This window comes from Antechinus flavipes, chromosome 1 (genome assembly GCF_016432865.1).
Source record: "Antechinus flavipes isolate AdamAnt ecotype Samford, QLD, Australia chromosome 1, AdamAnt_v2, whole genome shotgun sequence".
Lineage (NCBI taxonomy): Eukaryota > Metazoa > Chordata > Mammalia > Dasyuromorphia > Dasyuridae > Antechinus > Antechinus flavipes.
In genome coordinates, this window is record NC_067398.1 from 229,319,027 (window position 1) to 229,338,164 (window position 19,138).

The window sequence follows — 19,138 nt, forward strand, 5'->3', positions numbered from 1 at the left end:
TTGCTTGAAAGAATTTCTTATAAGACATACAATTTGAGCACTGACTCTAAAAACCAGAAGACTATTTACTATGGAAGTCAGTTTCTCAAATCATCAAGATTTCTTCAATTTTTAAATAAAATTTTAATTAACTTTAAAGACAAAATGCAGAAATTCTGTATATATAAATATAAAGAAGTTCTGGCATGTCACCAACCTCTTACATTATAGGAAATGTCATGAAAGACTATCCAGAATCGATCTAACAAAATAAAGTGAGCTGGTCATATACCAAATATAAGAGACAACAAAGAGTCAGTTTTTTTTTAATATCTTCAAGATATTAAAAGAACAAGAAAAAGGCTTTCAGCATGCTGTGCTGATTCTCTTTGGGTGACTTATGGGATAATAAGAATCACATTAAGATGTCAGTGTGGAAAGGTTGTGATTTGACCAGTTAAGGAAGTATATAGATGAAATCTGACATTATAATTACAAATTATGGATATTACCACTTTTGATACTTTTGGATGCATAAGCTAGATGAAGTAAGTTGAGAAACTTTAAATTATTATTAAAAGTGCTGACGCTTGTTCTTTGGGAAAGCCAATTAGAACAGTATAAACTTTCCTCCCAAGAACATTATCTCATACATGAATTTAACACTGAAACAAAAAATATTAAATATAGGCCCTTATACTGTGAGGTATGACTAACGGAAGGACATTCACTGATTTTTCTGGGTAGCATCATTTTATAATCATATTTCAAATATACTGAAGAATTCACATGTCAAGAGACTGATGGGTATTATGAGCCTTTCTTTCAAACTACAATATTCTTAATAGAATCTAATGCATATTTTGAATTTTCAGTCTCTGTCAGACCAACATACTGAAAACTATTTAAAATTCAAACAGATAGAGAAACAATAAAATAAGTATTATATTAAGTCCCAAGACTACTGCCTTAAACTTCAAGCACTGCTGACTAATTTGGTCTACAAAAGTAGTGAAATTAAATGACATGGGAAAAGTACTTTGAGCTGCTCGGGATGTACTATGTACAAAGTATTAATATTATTAGCTTTAAATTTCAATCTAAACAAGTTAAGTTAGACAAACAATATTACTATATCTTGGATTTATGACTAAATAAATAAAATGCCTAAAAAAAATTTCTCACCTGTTTTCTTTCCACGAGAGCATTTGTTAACTGATGGCAAAGACCAGCAACTAGATAAAACAATTAAAAAATTTTTCAAGTAATTACAGTAAACATAAAACAAATTCAACAGAAAAAATAAATTAATATATAACTTACAAGTGTCTGTTGCATATCTAATATGTTCCCCATTACAAGTGCTGATAAAAAGCTGAACCTGTGAGAATAATGTTTCGAAGTCAGGTACACTGGGCATAGAAAACTTCACAAACCTAAAATAAAGAAACAAAGATTCATTTATTTTCATTTTTTGAAAGAAAGACAAGCAGATACCAAGGAAAAATAATTTACAGGTATAAATAGCAAAATCTTCTACTCTTTCCTTGAAAGGTACCTTAAACTCACCTTTTAAAAATGTCTTATTGATGTCTTTTGTCTTTATCTCAGTCTTTTCTAAAAAACCCTTTCCTCAAGATTGAACCCTTCTTTATGACAAAAGAAAAACAATTAAGCAAAAGTATCAGAAACAATTATCACATCTGATACTGTGTGATAATATATCATGCCTCATAAATCTGTTGTCTCTTTGCTGAAAGGAAAGAGGTATTCTCTTATCAGTTCCTCTGTATATTCAATGGCTTTCACTGAGTAAGGGTCTGGCTTCCATTAGTTAACCTTTTCATGTATATCACCATAGTTCATTGTGTATACTGCCATGTACTCATGTAGCTCTGCTTATTTTATTACTCTTATCAGTTTATAAAAATATTCCAAAGCTTTTCTGAATTTTTCACATTCTTACTCAATATTTCATTACATTTATGGTGGGAACAATATTTTAAGGTTCTCCCCTCATGAAGATTATAGTAATTTTTTCTCAAAAGCTTTGTTCTCAAGATTTAATTGGCTTAGTATATCCTTCCCCTGGTATGCTTCCCATCTCACATGAAAAGGCCACCCCTGCCCAGAAACTCTTCTATAAGCACACATGATCCTCTTTATCTGGTCTTCTTTGGCAGAATGCCCCTTTATCCACCTCACCTCACCCCTATCTCTCACTAATCTTTAATTTCTTTCTGTCTACTGGGTGCTTTCTTGCTATTTAAAAAAACAACCAAGGAAAACAAAAATGAAACCAAAAAAATGTCACACACAATAAAAAATACTCACTTGATCCATTTATCACTGCTAGTTCCCATCCTTTAAATCTCCTTTTAATGTCCCTGATAACCTGGATCCTTCCTACTTTTCCATTCCCCCTATCTCTACCCCAACCCTTACTCTTGTATCTCCAATACCTCTTTTCACATATTCTATGATTTAGTGACACTAGCCTCTTTGCTATTACTTGCATAAGACCCCACATCTCTTAATTCTAGGCATTTCAATGGCTATCCCTCATGTTCAGAGTCCTCTATCTCTTCTTTTCTAACTTCTGGATTCCTTCAAAGTATCAACTAAAATCCTATTACCTTCTGTAAGAAGTTTCCCCTAATCTCTCTGAAAGTTAATGTTTTCCCTCTGAGATTATTTCTAATGTATCCGAAATATATCTTGTTTGTATGTTATCTCCCCCATTAAGGTTGTTTTTGCCTTCCTTTGTTTGTATCCCCAGCACTCCGCACAGTATTTGCTACATAGCAGGTACTTAATATATACTTGTTAATCCCAATCTTAAATCTAAAGTAACATCCCAGCTTGGGCCAGGTTTGAACTATTATAACATTTATACAAAGCAGGTTTTTTCTTAGCTATTCATCAAAGAGCACTCACTTTTTCCATAAAGTGTGCTGTTATAAATATCTGTTTATACATACTGACTCTTGAAAGTTACAGATTAGCATCAAATCATGGAACACCTGGGTCCAAGTTCTGTTTTTAACTCAGCAAATTACTCTTAAGCATGCCTGATACTTAAGACAACTAAGACTATAAAGAATAGATACATGCTGACCGGGGAGCTCCTCATACCAATGAAATCTCTATCACTATACTGAGTCTTAAAATGCAATTTCCTTGGGAGTAGAGGTTATTTCATTTTTTGTATTTGTAATTCTAGTGCTTAAAAATATAATGCCTAGCACAGGATAGGCACTCACGTACTTGTTGATTGATTGCTCCTATCTCTATAACTTTAGAAGACAACTGTTAATTCTAGGGTATATTTAGAACAGTTGGATTAATTCATTGATTCAGAGATTAGTGTTCTAACTAGTCTTCCATACATAGCCTCTCCAATATTGATAATTTGCATAATTCAATCTTTGCAAATACAAATTTTTAATTTGGTGAAAAATTTGGCCAAATCTATCTTGATAAATTAGCTTCCAGATATTTTATGGTTTTTACCAGACAGGTTGAGGGAAATTTCTCATTTTACCATAGTTTCTTCTCCGTTTTTTTTTTAGTCCTTTAGAGAAATACTAATGATGCTTCTGGTAGATTTATTTTGTTTTCATTAACTTTATTGAAGCTATTAGTCATTTCAAGTAGTTTCTTCACTGATTTTCTACTTTCTGGCTTGCAGGCCTGATTTTTTTCTGAGAATGAGTTAAGATCTTTTTCTTGTTTAGGTATTTGGCAATTTGTAGATATTCATTTGCTTCCTTTGGTTTCTTAAGTCTTTAGAGGCCTGTAATCACATATGGTGACGTTTGACTATTTCCACTATTTCTCTGGTACAGAAAGCTTATTCTGTCAACATAAAGTCAGAGGAGGGACTTGAATCCAGGTGTTTTTTACTCCAAGGCTAGCTTTTATCTACTATTCCATACTCTCAACTTCTGTGTGGTTGTGTAGAGTAGTTTCTGACACATCTATTTACTTTATTTGCCCATTTTCCTTTGATTTTCCTTTATTTTTCTTGATCAGCTTAGCCAATAGCTTATCAAAAAAAATAGCTTTTATATATTAGTTACATAGTCTTTGTATTCTTAGATTTCTCTATTTTTCTTCTAACTTTCTAAATTTCTTCTTTTGAACTTGTTTTAGGATCACAAATTTAAAGTTGGAAGGATCTAAGAATTCATTTTACAGATAAAGAAAGTGAAGCCCAGAAAAATGATAATGAAGAGAACTAGTATTCACATAGCTTTTTAAGATTCACAAAGGACATCACATATTTTAACTCATTTGATATGATTTTATCTCATAACAACTCTATGAAGTATATATTATTATCATCCTCATTTTATGGATGAAGAAAATGAGACTGAGAAAATTTAAGTCATTTTCTTAGTCACTCAGAGAAGACTCAGGTAGAGGAGACAGGATTCAAATTCATGCCTTCCTGACTCAAGTCCAAGACTTATCCACTATACCATCTAATTTCTCTATGTCAATGAAATCTGAGTTCCCAATCCTATGCCTAAGAAATAACTCGTGGCATAACATAGGATTGCTAATTTACTTTCTAGGCTCCCTAATTGTACATTCAATTGACTGAATATCCCTTTTAAAATTTTGTTCACCTAAGTATTCAGAAATAAAATTTCTACTTTTTAAAAAAACCAAATCCCATAAATTTTAGTGTTAGTAATCTTTGATATAATTATTTCTAGAGTGCTGGTAGGTGGCACAGTGGCAATAGAGCCAGGGATTCTATACAGTATTTCATACTCATGGATCCCAACTTCTGCAAAGTAATAGGAGGCTTCTTAAGATATAAGTGTGGTTATTAAAAAAAATTTTTTTTATTGCTCTCATAATAAATCTTTTTTATTATTATTATAGCTTTTTATTTACAAAACATAGGCATGGGTAATTTTTCAGCAATGACCTTGCAAAGCCTTCTGTTCCAACTTTTCCCCTCCTTCCCTTCACCCCCTCCCCCAGATGGCAGGTAGACCAATACTTGTTAAATATGTTAAAGTATATGTTAAATACAATATATGTATACATATCCATATAGTTATTTTGCTGCACCAAAAAAATCGGACTTAGAAATAAGGTAAAATTAACCTGAGAAGGAAATCAAAAATGCAAGTGGACAAAAACAGAGGGATTGGAAATGTTATGTAGTGGTTTACACTCATTTCCCAGAGTTCTTTTGCTGGATATAGTTAGTTCTACTCATTATTAAACAAATGGAACTGATTTGGTTTATCTTATTGTTGAAGAGAGCCAGGTCCATTAGAATTGATCATCATATAGTATTGTTGTTGAAGTATATAATCATCTCTTGGTCCTGCTCATTTCACTCAGCATCAGTTCATGTAAGTCTCTCCAGGCCTTTCTGAAATCATCCTGCTGGTCATTTCTTACAGAACAATAATATTCCATAATATTCATACACCACAATTTATTCAGCCATTCTCCAATTGATGGGCATCCATTCAATTTCCAGTTTCTAGTCACTACAAAGAGGGCTGTCACAAACATTTTTGCACATACAGGTTCCTTTCCCTGCTTTAAGATCTCTTTGGGATATATAAGCCCAGTAGAAACACTGCTGGATCAAAGGGTATACACAGTTTGATAACTTTTTGAGCATATGGCTAGATGTGGTCATTAAATTTTTTTTTAATGATTCTCTTATTTGTAGTCAGATTTTATCATTTTAGTTTAATGTATTTCTAACTTTAAATTTATTTTCAACAGTATTTGCTATTTTTCTTGTTCTTTCTTCAAGATGCTTCTTTAATATACAGACTAAGGGAACAGCTAGTGCAGTGTATAGAGCACCAGCTCTGAAGTCAGGAGGACCTGACTTTTTGTCTCAGATACTTGATACTTCCTAACTGTGTGACCCTGGGCGAGTCACTTAACCCCAATTGCCTCATCAAAAAAAAAAAATATGTAAACTAAAAACAGCACTGCTTTCTTTTTTCTATAATAAAGGACTAACAAGGACATATTTTTCCTTTGTAATAATTTAAGCATCTTTCTCTGTTATAAGTAACATACATACACAAAATGTGCATATATGTGCATATATACACAAACACAAATAAAACACTGTGTTATCTGAATTGTCAACACACACATACACAGCAGTCTGTCTGTATCCTGTGTTGCCTTATTTAAGCAGTAGCTATTAAATACTGTGAAAATTTTCGATACGCTATGCTATATTATATGTGGGCAACTTTTTTCTGGCCCTGAAACTGTTAAAAGTGAGGTTAAACAAAAGGTGAAGAATTTCAAGGGAATTAATGGAAAAAAAAAAAGCAAATGAAGGTGGCCTAGATGTGCCAGACCTAAAACTAAAGCAGCAGTCATCAAAACCATTTGGTACTGGCTAAGAAACAGAGTAGTCAATTCGTAGAATAGGTTAAGTTCATGGGACAAAATAGTCAATGACTATAGTGATCTAGTATTTGACAAACCTAAAGATCACAGCTTTTTGGGATAAGAATTCACTATTTGACAAAAACTGCTGGGAAAACTGGAAATTAATATGGAAGAAACTAGGCATTGACACACAAATAACACTGTATACTAAGATAAGGTCAAAATGGGTTCATGATCTAGACATAAAGAATGAGTTAAACAAATTAGAAGAATAAAGGATAGTTTATCTCTTCAGACCTGTGGAGGAGGTAGGAATTTGTGACCAAAGAAGAACTAGGGATCATTATTGATCATAAAATAGATAATTTTGATTATATTAAGTTAAAAAGTTTTTGTACAAATAAAACTAATGCAGACAAGATTAGAAGGGAAGCAATAAAATGGGAAAACATTTTTACATTCAAAGGTTCTGATAAAGGCCTTATTTCTAAAGTAGATAGTGAATTAACTCAAATTTATAAGAATTCAAGCCATGCTCCAATTGATAAATGGTCAAAAGATATGAAGAGACAATTTTCAGAAGAAAGTGAAACTATTTCTAATCATATGACTCCAAATCACTATTGATCAGAGAAATGCAAAGTAAGACAATTCTGAGGTACCACTATACATCTCTCTCAGATTGGCTAGAGTGACAGGGAAAGATAATGACAAATGTTGGAGGGGATGTGGGAAAACTGGGACATTAATACATTGTTGGTGAACTGATCCAGCCATTCTAGAGAACAATCTGGAACTTTAGTCAAAAGTTATCAAAATGTGCATACCTTTCATCTAGCAGTGTTTCTGATGAGATTATATCCCAAAGAGATCTTAAAGGAGGAAAAGGGACCCACATGTGCAAAAATGTTTGTGGCAGCCTTTTTTGTAGTGGCAAGAAACTGGATACTTAATGGATGCCCATCAATTAGAGAATGGCTGAATAAATTATGGTATATGAATGTTATGGAATATTATTGTTTTGTAAGAAATGACCAGCAGGATGATTTCGGAGAGGCTGGAGAGACTTACATGAACTGATGCTAAGTGAAATGAGCAGAACCAGGAGATCATTATACTCGGCTACAAGAAGACTATATGATGATCGATTCTGATGGACGTGGCTCTCTTCAACAATGAGATGATTCATCCACACCTTCAGCAAAGTTGCAGGATACAAAATAAACCCACATAAGTCATCAGCATTCTTATATGTCACTAACAAAATCCAACAGTTAGAGTTACAAATTGTATAAAATATTTAGAAATACATCTGCCAAGGGAAAATCAGAAACTTTATGAGCAAAACTACAAAACACTTTCCAAGCAAATTAAGTCTGATCTAACCAACTGGAAAAATATTAAATGCTCTTGGATTGGGCGAGCAAATATAATAAAGATGACAATACTACCTAGATTAATCTATTTATTTAGCGCGATACTAATCAGACTCCCAAAAAACTACTTCGATGAACTAGAAAAAATAACAACAAAGTTCATATGGAAAAACAAAAGGTTAAGAATTTCAAGGAAATTAATGAAAAAAAAAAATCAAATGAAGGTGGCCTAGCTGTACCAGATCTAAAATTATATTATAAAGCAGCAGTTACTAAAACCATTTGGTATTGGCTAAGAAATAGACTAGTTGATCCATGGAATAGGTTAGGTTCAAAGGACAAAACAGCCAATAACTTTAATAATATAATGTTTGACAAACCCAAAGACCCCAGTTTTTGGGATAAGAACGCATTATTTGACAAAAATTGCTGGGAAAACTGGAAATTAGTATGGCAGAAACTAGGCATTGACCCACACTTAACACCATACACCAAGATATGGTCAAAATGGGTTCATGACCTAGGCATAAAGAATGAGATTACAAATAAATTGGAAGAGCATAGGATAGTTTACCTCTCAGACCTGTGGAAGAGGGAGGAATTTATGACCAAAGAAGAACTAGAGATCACTACTGACCACAAAATAGAAAATTTTGATTATATCAAATTGAAAAGTTTTTGTACAAACAAAACAAATGCAGACAAGATTAGAAGGGAAACAATAAACTGGGAAAACATTTTTACAGTCAAAGGTTCTGATAAAGGTCTCATTTATATAGAGAATTGACTCTAATTTATAAGAAATCAAATCATTCTCCAGTTGATAAATGGTCAAAGGATATGAACAGACAATTCTCAGATGAAGAAATTGAAACTATTTATAGACATATGAAAATAATGCTCCAAATCATTATTAATCAGAGAAATGCAAATTAAGACAACTTTGAAATACCACTACACACCTGTCAGATTGGCTAGAGTGACAGGGAAAGATAATGTGGAATGTTGGAGGGGATGTGGGAAAACAGGGACACTGATACATTGTTGGTAGAATTATGAACACATCCAGCCATTCTGGAGAGAAATTTGGAACTATGCTCAAAGAGTTATCAAATTGTGCATACCCTTTGATCCAGCAGTGTTTCTACTGGGCTTATACCCCAAAGAGATACTAAAGAAGGGAAAGGGACCTGTATGTGCCAAAATGTTTGTGGCAGTCCTGTTTGTAGTGGCTAGAAGCTGGAAAATGAATGGATGCCCATCAATTGGAGAATGGTTGAGTAAATTGTGGTATATACACGTTATGGAATATTATTGTTCTGTAAGAAATGACCAGCAGGATGAATACAGAGAGGACTGGCGAGACTTACATGAACTGATGCTAAGTGAAATGAGCAGAACCAGGAGATCATTATATACTTCAACAACGATACTGTTTGAGGATGTATTCTGATGGAAGTGGATCTCTTCGATAAAGAGAGCTAATTCAGTTTCAATTGAACAAGGATGGATAGAAGCAGCTACACCCAAAAAAAGAACACCGGGAAATGAATATAAACTGCTTGCATTTTTGTTTTTCTTCCCGGGTTATTTATACCTTCTGAATCCAATTCTCCCTGTGCAACAAGAAAACTGTTCAGTTCTGCACACATATATTGTATCTAGGATATACTGGCAAGCCATCTGGGGGAGGGGGTAGAGGAAGGGAGGGGAAAAATCGAACAGAAATGAGTGCAAGGGATAATGCCGTAAAAAATTACCCTGGCATGGGTTCTGTCAATAAAAAGTTATTAAAATCTCAAAAAAAAAAAAAAAATGAGATGATTCAAACCAGTTTCAATTGTTCAGTAATGAAAAGAGCCATCTACACTTAGAGAGAGGACTGTGGGAACTGGACTGTGGGAACTGAGTGTGGGCTACAACATAGCATTTTCACTCTTTCTATTGTTGTTTGCTTGTATTTTGTTTTCTCAGTTTTTTTTCCTTCTTGATCCGATTTTTCTTATGCAGGATTTAACATATATTTTAACATATTTAACATGTATTAGACTATCTGCCATCTAGGGAGAGGAGGTTCAGGGAAGAAGAGGAAAATTTGGAACAGAAGTTTTGCAAGGTCAATGTTGAAAAATTACCCATGTGTATTTTTGTAAATAAAAAGCTTTTTAAAAAATTAAAAAAAAATTTAAAACAAAAGAGTGAGTTTAAAGAGATAAACAATCCATCTATACTTCCTTCAGTGCTTATATATATTCTTTTCATCTACCCCTTTATGTGAAACAATAAGTCTTTTCCTTTCTCTTAGTTTCTGTACTAAAATACTTTCCTCCTTTATCCCCCTCTCTAAAATACAATAATGTATTTTGAGGTGTAATGACACCTATAGCCTATATACATATGTTTTTACTCACCTCTCTCATCTTTAATGGAAATATGCCACTGGAAGGGATGTGGAAAAATTGGGATACAAATGAACTATGGAGGAGCTGTGAAAAAGTCAACATTCTGAAGAACAGTTTGGTACTAAGCCCAAAGGGCTACAAAACTATGCATATCCTTTGACCCAAAAATATTACTACTAGAGAAAAGACCTATCTGTACACAAATATTTAGAGCAACTATTTTTGTGTGTCAGAAAAATGGAAATCAAGGGGAGGCTCAGGAATTGAGGAAGGATGAACAAGCAGTGGTATATCCCTATGATAAAATAGAACACTATTGTGTTATAAGAAATGATGAACAGGACGTTTTCAGAAAACCTGAGAAAATTTATATGAATTGATGCAAAGGGAAGTGAGCAGAATTAGGAAAACATTGTATACAGCAACAGCAATATTGTAAGGATGATCTAGTGAAAAAGAATCAGCTACTCTGATCAACAGGAGCTGAGACAATTCCAAAGGATTCATGATAAAAGGTGCAACCTACCTCCAGAGAAATAATGAACTTTGAGGGCAGACTGAAATATACTTAAAAAAAAAAAAAAAACTTTTTTCTTTCTTTTTCATTTTTTTCCTTTTGGTCTTTTGATTTTTCTTCCACAATTTGACAAATATGAAAATATATTTAAAACGACTACACATATTTAATCTATATCAGAGTGCTTACTGTGTTGAAGAGGTAAGTGAGGAAAATTTGGAACCCAAAGTCTTACAAAAATGAATGTTGAAAACTACCTTATCGTGTATTTGGAAAAAAAAATGCTACTGAAAACTTTTTTCTTTTTTTTTGTTTTGTTTTCTTTTACAATATGGCTAATATGGAAATGTTCTACAAGACTTTGCACATATTGCTGATATCAAATTGCTAGCCTTCTCAAAAAGGGGGGAGGCAGGAAAAGAAGAAGGGAATGAATGGAATTCAAAATTTTTAAAAAACTGATGTTAAAATTTTTATATGTAATTGGGAAATATTTAATGAAATTTATTTAAAAAAATATTTAAGTCCATTTTCTCTCCTCTAAGATTATACTTAGTTTTTCAGGTTGTTATTCTTGGTTGTTGTCCTTCTGTCTTTTGGAATGTTAAACTCCAAGATTTTCTCTCATGTAAAATAGTTTGTTGTACAAAGCCCTCTGCCATCAACCTAACAAAAAAATCTCTTTTGCTTCTTGGTCTGGATGTGATCTAAGGCCATAAATTAAAGCTGTCTTTTTATTTCTCACTCACCTGCACTCCTTTGGACTTCTCTACCTAGCCCCTAAGAATTCATCATGAGAAACTTCATTATTCTGCGAAACCAGCTTTGGTACTCAAAACTATCTTCTCCTCCCCTAACTGGAGAGTAGAGTGCCAAGCTCTTCCCAAAACCTCCGTTTGAGAAGGGTATCCAAGTCAGCCATCTCTTCATTTCCCATTAGGTTCTATTCCTTTAAACTTTTCCATCATACCTCTAAAGCTAGCTAGGGTACCTTCTCCTCCTTGACTCTAAAGTTTCCTTTTGTAGAAAGTCCTCTCCCGTTAGATTGTAAGCTCCTTGAGGGCAGGAACAATTTCTTTTTCTTGTTTTTATCTCAGTGGTTAGCACAAAGATCGGAAGGATAGGTAATTAATGTTTACTAACTTACTAGAAAGGCAATTTGGCACCAGGTTCTGCAGGTGCTACAATCACATCTTTTTAAAGAAATCAGAAAAGAGAATTCTTATTTCCAATGTCTTAGGCACAGTCAGTTCAACAACTGATATATTTTTAGCAGTAGAAATGACAAAAAAGAGGCATTATCATCTGACTTTGCTACTACAAACTTAGAATCAAGGAACTTTTGCAGTTGAAAACTTCTATTTATGTAGTGTCCTTTATTTAGAACATGAGTCCTTTGAGAGCAAGAACTATTGTATTTGTCTATTTGCAATCCTTGTCCTTAACATATCATGTGTACTTAATACATGCTTCATCCATCATTATTGTGCCATCTTGATATGAACCTCTTTCTGGCTGTTTTCAATATTTTTTTTCTCTGATTTGAAAACTGGATATAGGGTATAAGATTCCTAGGTCAGTTTGAGACTTTTTTCAGATGATCAGTGGATTCTATTTTGACTTTGACCTCTGCTTCTGATGACTCTGGATAGTTTTTTAAAAATGATTTCTGAATTACAGCATCCAAGTATTTTGTTTGTTTATGATTTTCAGAAAATCCAATGATTCAAATTATTTTTTCTCAATCAGTTTCCCAGGTCAGTTATTTTTGACAGAAGGTACCTTATATTTTTTTCTATTTAACCCTATTTTAACCTTTTTTTTTTTTCTATTTCTAATAGTTTCATGGAATCCTTGAGTTCTAACTCTTCCATTTGTTTTTTCAGGGCATCTACTACTTGAAAAAGACTTTCCACTTTCTATTCGCCTATGAATTCTTCCTTCAAGAGCTTCTATTTCAATTCTAATTTCATTGTTTCCCTTCTTCATTTTCTATAGCTATTTTTATATATCTTACAGCCAAATAAATTTTTTTTCTCCAACTCCAAAGATTATTCTTTCCTCTGACTCAGGATTTGTTCCAAGATTACTCACTTCTTTCAAGTTTGCTTCTTGGGCTTCTCTTAACTGACAGAATTTCTTCATTGTTTGTTGTCATCTTATGTTAATTTATTTTGTGCTAATCAATATTTTCCCATTTATTTATGTGTTATTTCAAATATCATTACTTGTTATAATGCTAAAATACCACTAAAAACTCCACTGTCCACATCAGATTCAATAATGTTGAGAAATTCTAACATTACTATGTTACTATTGTAATCATAGTAATGATAGCTCCAGTTTTACAGAAAATTTGAATTTTCTTTAAATAATTTTCTTCCTTACATAAAAAAAAAAATCCAAAAAAGTCTGGTTCATAAAATTTTTAAGTTAATTTAAGGGTTAAGGTAAGTTTATATCCATCATAATAAAACAGCACTTACAGAACTGCAAGGACACCCAAGGAATGCTCTTGTACATCCAAAGCACCAAGCACTGTATCAAGATGAGATAAATTTTTTGCTAGAAGTTCTCCACTTTTGTTTATCAATTCACAAAGTTGAGTCATTTGCCCTAGAAAACATCGAATAATGGTTTCATTCACTTATGGCACAGTAAACTGACATGAAGGGATAAAGAAAATATCATAAAAATATGGAAAAAATAAAGAATAAACTTAAGAGTTTATAAATATTAAGTTGTGATCTTTGAGGCTAATATAAGTATTCTTTATAAAAGGACTAAATAAGACTACATAAGGAAAACAGAACATTACAAGATTTAAAATAGAAAATTTGATTATATTAAATTAAAAAGGTTTTTTTTTAATAAACAAAACCAATGCAACCAAGATTAGAGGGAAAGCACAAAGAAACAATTTTTACAGCAAGTATCTCTGATAAAGATCTTATAGAGATCCAAATTTATAATCTGAGTCAAATTTATAAGAAATATAAGTCATTCCCCAACTGGATGGTCAAAGGATATGAATAGGCAGTTTTCAGATGAAAATATTCTAAATTATTACTCATCAGACAAATGCAAATTAAAGCAACTCACCTCACACCTATCAGTAGTACACCTCACACCTATCAGATTGGCTGGTATGACAGAAAAGGAAAATAATAAATGTTGAAGGGGATATGAGAAAATTGAGACACTAAAGGTAGAGGTTGTCCATTCCCAAAGGGGACCAAAATGACATTGCTATGTTGGAGTCAAGATATAGTGTGTCCAACTGTGGGTGAGCAGAACAATATGAGCTCAGAAGGCTTTATCACAGGTCAGGCAAAAGTCCATAGGAACATTTGGAATGGAAATGTTAGTAAATTTGTGCATCAAACTGTTCCCAAGGGCAAACTATATATACCTTCAACTAGCAATCCTTTTACTAAGTTTATATCCCAAGGAGATTTTTTTTTTTTTAAGGGAGAAGGATCTATTTGTATAAAAAATATTTATAGCATTTCTTTTTATAGTGGCAAAAAAATGTAAATGAAAGGGATGCCCATCAATGGGGGAATGGGTATACAAGTTATGGTATATGAATGCAATGCAATATTATTGTGCTATAAGAAATGATAAATAGGCAAATTTTAGAAAAACTTTCATGAACTAATATAAACTGAAATAAACAGAACCAGAACATTGTATACAGTAATAGCAACATTGTGTGATGATCACTATAAATAACTTAAATTATTCTCAGCAATACAATGATCCATCATATTTCCAAAGGACTCAGATGAAAAATGCCATCCACATCCAGAGAAAGAAAACAATATAGTCTGAATGGAGAGCAAAACATACTGTTTTCACCTTACTTTTTTCCCCATGGTTTTTTCTTTTGATCTGTTTCTCCTTTCACAACATGACCAATATGGAAATATATTTTACATGATTGTGCACAAACACATGTGTGTATATATATAATACATATATGTGCATATAAATATAAAATACTGATATCAAGTTGCTTACTATCTTAAAGAAGAGATAGGAGAAAATTTGGAACTTGAAAAAAATTTTTAAATGAATGTTAAAATTTATCTTTATATATAATTAGAAAAAGTACAATATTACCTATGTAATTAACTAACTAAATAAACAAATCAACAAATAATTATATAACTGTCCTCATTCTCAAACAGTTCAGGAAATCACTAAAGGTCAGGGTTGCTATTTTAATTCTGTCAACTTTCACAATTATTATGACTATTTACAGTTGAAACTTGGAAATATCAACAATGATTGTTTTAATTTCATAGTTCATTTGTCCATTTATCATTTTATAGACTTTTTTTTATTAAAGTTATTGAATAACAATATTCAATGTAACTGAATAACAATGATTTAAGTGGCAATTAAAACCCAAATTGAAGATTCTATCTGGAATAAATTATGTGGAATAAATTTATCTGGAATAAGATGCAACATAAGAATAAGCAAGCTCCATATTCTTAATATCAATTACATATCCTTACATAATAGAACCACAAGTTCAACTGAAAAACATAATTCCCTTTCTTTATTTATCAAAGGTCCTTATGTATAAAAATCAACAAGATCATTTCTTCTAATTTATAACATCTCAACTTTTTTTTCCTATACTCTACTTTTAGGTAAAAAATGTTTCAAACCAAAAAATATCAAAGAATAGCTAAACAAGAAAATTATATTTAGGACAATTAAGAAGATAAAGCAGGACTGAGATGTATAATAAGATATACTCCATAATTGGTGACAGAGAATCAGTCAATTCTGGACTAAGAAGAAAAACTAAAATTGGAAAATATATCCATTGGTAAAAGTATCTATAGATAGCAAAAGATATAAACTTTCTACTAATAAGCAAAAAATGAGACATTCCATTTCCCTCATTTAATTGCTAATAACTAATAAACATGATGAATAGGTCCAAATTTGATCAAAATAACTAACTATAATTAAACAAATAAGTCTGATATAATATGCTTCTTCACATCTATCAGAAATCCTGACATTTGGGAGGTTAAAGAAATAATACCATTTAAGAGTTTTAAGATAAATAAGTTTCTGATGATCAACTCGGAATATAAAATATGACTAAGTATTTCAAGTTTTAACTTTTGCTTTTTCCTCATAATATTTTTTCCTCATAATATTATGATTAGCAGCAATGATCAGAGTTAAGGAAATTTACCTTATCACTACTTCTTTCAATATAACAGACACAAATCACAAAAAGGGAAAGGATAGCAATGTATTCAACAGTTGTGTCAAAAATGGAAAACAACATTAGGGAAGTAAAAACATGGGATCTCATAAAGAGTTTCTTTTCCTTGAGCAAATCACTTATTCAAGAATTGATGCCATATAGCATCAGTTAAGAGAGGACAACAAATCAAACAACCAATCAAAAAGCATAATAAGGGCTCCTATGTTGTCAGACACTTGTAGGTCTTAATTGTAGGTCTTTGGGTTACAAATAAAGAAAAAAGCACACATGTGCACGAACATAATAGTTCACAAATCTTAGTGACAAATCAGAACATCATTTATTTTGCAATGAACTATTACTTACTAATTTGAACAAATCAGTTAATCTCTCTAAACCTCAGTTTACCCATCTGCAAAATGAAAGTTGGAAGAGATGATAAATATGATCCCTTTCAGCTCCAAATCCTATAAAGTACAGATTAATTAAGTTACTTGCTCAACATTCGAATATGTATTAGCAGCTGAACATACAGAACAATTTACATATATGAACTTTGCTGTTATTTCATTTGACTCTCCAAACAATGCTATGAGATAATTACTAAAATGATTATTATCCTTACGTTTGAGAAACTGAGGAGCAAAGAGATGAAATGATTTAAGACCATATAGACAACAAACTTCCATTTTCATGGAACTTAAATCTAAGTCTCCGAATTCCGAGTCTAGTGTTTTTACTATTGAATCATGATCTCTTTACCCTCATTCCCCCATTTAGTCTTGAATGCCTTTACCTAGAACATGAAACTAAGGATATGAAGCAATGAGGAACAAATTGCCTCTCATAGAAGCACAACCTTAATGCTGGAAGAATCTTTGACATATTTAGTCCAATTTCTATCCAAATGATGGATCTAATTTACAGTATTCCTGACATGTGTTCACATCTAATGACAGGGCACTCACTGCACTTGAAGTCTAGTTCAGATTTGGAGCAGTTTTAATTTATAGGAAATTATTCTTTAGATTTCACTGAAATATGCCTTTCTGTATCTTATTCTAAACAAGCAGAAAAAGCCTAATCCTTCCACATGATAACTCACTACCTCAAAACTATCATATTCCCCTAAATCTTCTTTAGCCTAAATCTCACTAGTTCCTTTAATCTATCTTTTTATAAGTCCCCTCAACTTCCTAATCACCCTCTTCTCGACACATTTTAGCTAATCAATATGTATCCTAGATTATGGTACAAGGAATTTGGCACAATAATGTCTTAATGATCTGAATAGAGCATACAGTGATGGTGTATTATAGTAGTATGATATGTCCCACACCATGGGCATTATTCATTAGCTCTTTCTAACACAGAACATTTCATCAAGAGTCCTAGTTCTTCACACTACTTTCTCATTCTGTATGTGTCCAATTGATTTTTTTTTAATTTAGGTCCAAAGCCCTATATTTTTTTCTACTTCATTTCAGCCCCATTCATTATGGGTATATGTAATAAGTTCACAAATCTTAGTGACTAAACTTAGAAAGTAAAGCAGGTTGTCAAGATCTTTTTAGTTTCAACTTCTATCATCCTATGTAGCTATGAGCTAGTATCAACAACAAATTTGAGCTAAGTTGTTTTATCCAAATAATTGATTAGATAGCTGAACAAAATTGGGCTAAAGGCAGAAATCTAGGGTATATCATTAGCAATCTCTCTGAACCCATTCAAACAGTTCTGTCATTTAGTTCATCAAACCCATAAGGATATATATGGTCAGGGACCTTGCCAAATTATTTTCTTGAGCTTTTAGTTTAAACTCAGTTAAAAGAGGAAATTATATTATAACCTGTTCTTATAATATTAAACACATATTATGCTATATAATATGATATATAATTTAGACACTTAGGTCTCCAAAATTTGCAGAGCTTTACACACAATAGCTCATTTTAAGTCTGGCAATCACTTTAAGGAAGGACTACCAAGACTATTATCACTATTTTGGTGATTATCTCTATTATTTTATCACTATTTTAAGGAAAAATTAAGGATCAGGAATTTGAACTCAGGTCTTGCTGATTCCAAACCCAGTATTTTTTGTCAAACTACATCTCTTTAACAAACTCAGGCTGGCTCTTAATAATCATCTCTTTCTTAAGTACTTAAAAAATGCTCTCCCACCCTTAATAATATTGTTCTAGAATTCTACCAGGAATTCTCTTCAGTGTATCCTAAAAAAAAATTCCATAAGGCTTTCCCAATCTGCTGGCTTATTAGGAGGAGAGCAAGGTGCACACAGTTGTAGATTCTGAAAAGAGGATGGGAAGCAGAAACTAGTAAAGACAAGAGAAACCGTTGGTGCACATGTCCTTTAGTATTCAAAGGGAAAAGCTGACAGTCCAGGTGTGATCGTGAGGAGCAGGAGCCCACAACACAAACTATATAGAGAGACTTCTTCCCCTGAAGCTCCCGAAGGGGTAGTGGGTAAGACTGACAGGTGTTCCGCCAATCTATGGAAAGGGAAGGGGGGACCCCCTCGCCAATCACTGTGCAGGATAAAGCGATGGCGGAAGTCACCGCCCAGCAAACTGTCAAGTAAAGCGACTCTTTTCCGAGGGGGACCCGGCCTGGGTGCCAAGAGGGGATGGGATCTGGGCTCGGAAACGGGAGTAAGAAAGGAAGATCATTCTCTTCTCTCCTCCCTCCACAAACGGCAGGTGGAGGCGGAGCCGGGGGACTTAAGGGGGGAGGGGAAGCCTTCGCAGGGAGACCAGCTTCCAGAGCCACCAGCTGGGCCCCTGGCGGAGGAGGCTCCGCCGCAGCTTGGCGCGGGAGCCAGACGGAAGGTGGGAGGGTTAGGCCTAGGGAATGAATGAGGCTCGAACGAGACGGCGCCTCCCTGACCCAGGGCCCCTCTGCCTGCGGAGGAGAGTGAGCGACGGCCCAAGTAAAGGAGTGTGGGCCGGGCCGGACCGGGCCGAGATCGGCGGCCTGGAGGCTGACCTTGAGCGGAGAGCTGCCGGACGCTGTTCACGAACTGCTCCAGGGCGGACGCCATGTTCATCCCGGGGAGGAAGGGAACGGGGGAGACGGGGAAAGAGGGCAGAGGGAGGTCCTGGCGGCAGCAGTTCCTCGGGCGGGAAAAGGTTGGAGCTCTGTAGACTAGCAGCGATTGACCGAGGTTGGGGGGGGGGGGGGGGAGCCCCTCAGGAACTCCCGCTTGCCG

General features: G+C 33.7%; 1 protein-coding gene across 1 annotated transcript in view; it reads right to left on the bottom strand.

Moving 5' to 3' along the window:
• The window catches only part of COPS3 (COP9 signalosome subunit 3), a 36,823-nt gene extending 17,685 nt beyond the window's left edge, over positions 1–19,138 (bottom strand). The window contains exons 1-4 of the mRNA XM_051997545.1: positions 18,916–19,138; positions 13,157–13,286; positions 1,303–1,415; positions 1,165–1,214 (exon numbers count right to left, since the gene is read on the bottom strand). Coding sequence (XP_051853505.1) covers positions 1,165–1,214; positions 1,303–1,415; positions 13,157–13,286; positions 18,916–18,976 — 354 coding nt within the window. The 5' untranslated portion in view covers positions 18,977–19,138. The remainder of the gene's footprint in view (positions 1–1,164; positions 1,215–1,302; positions 1,416–13,156; positions 13,287–18,915) is intronic.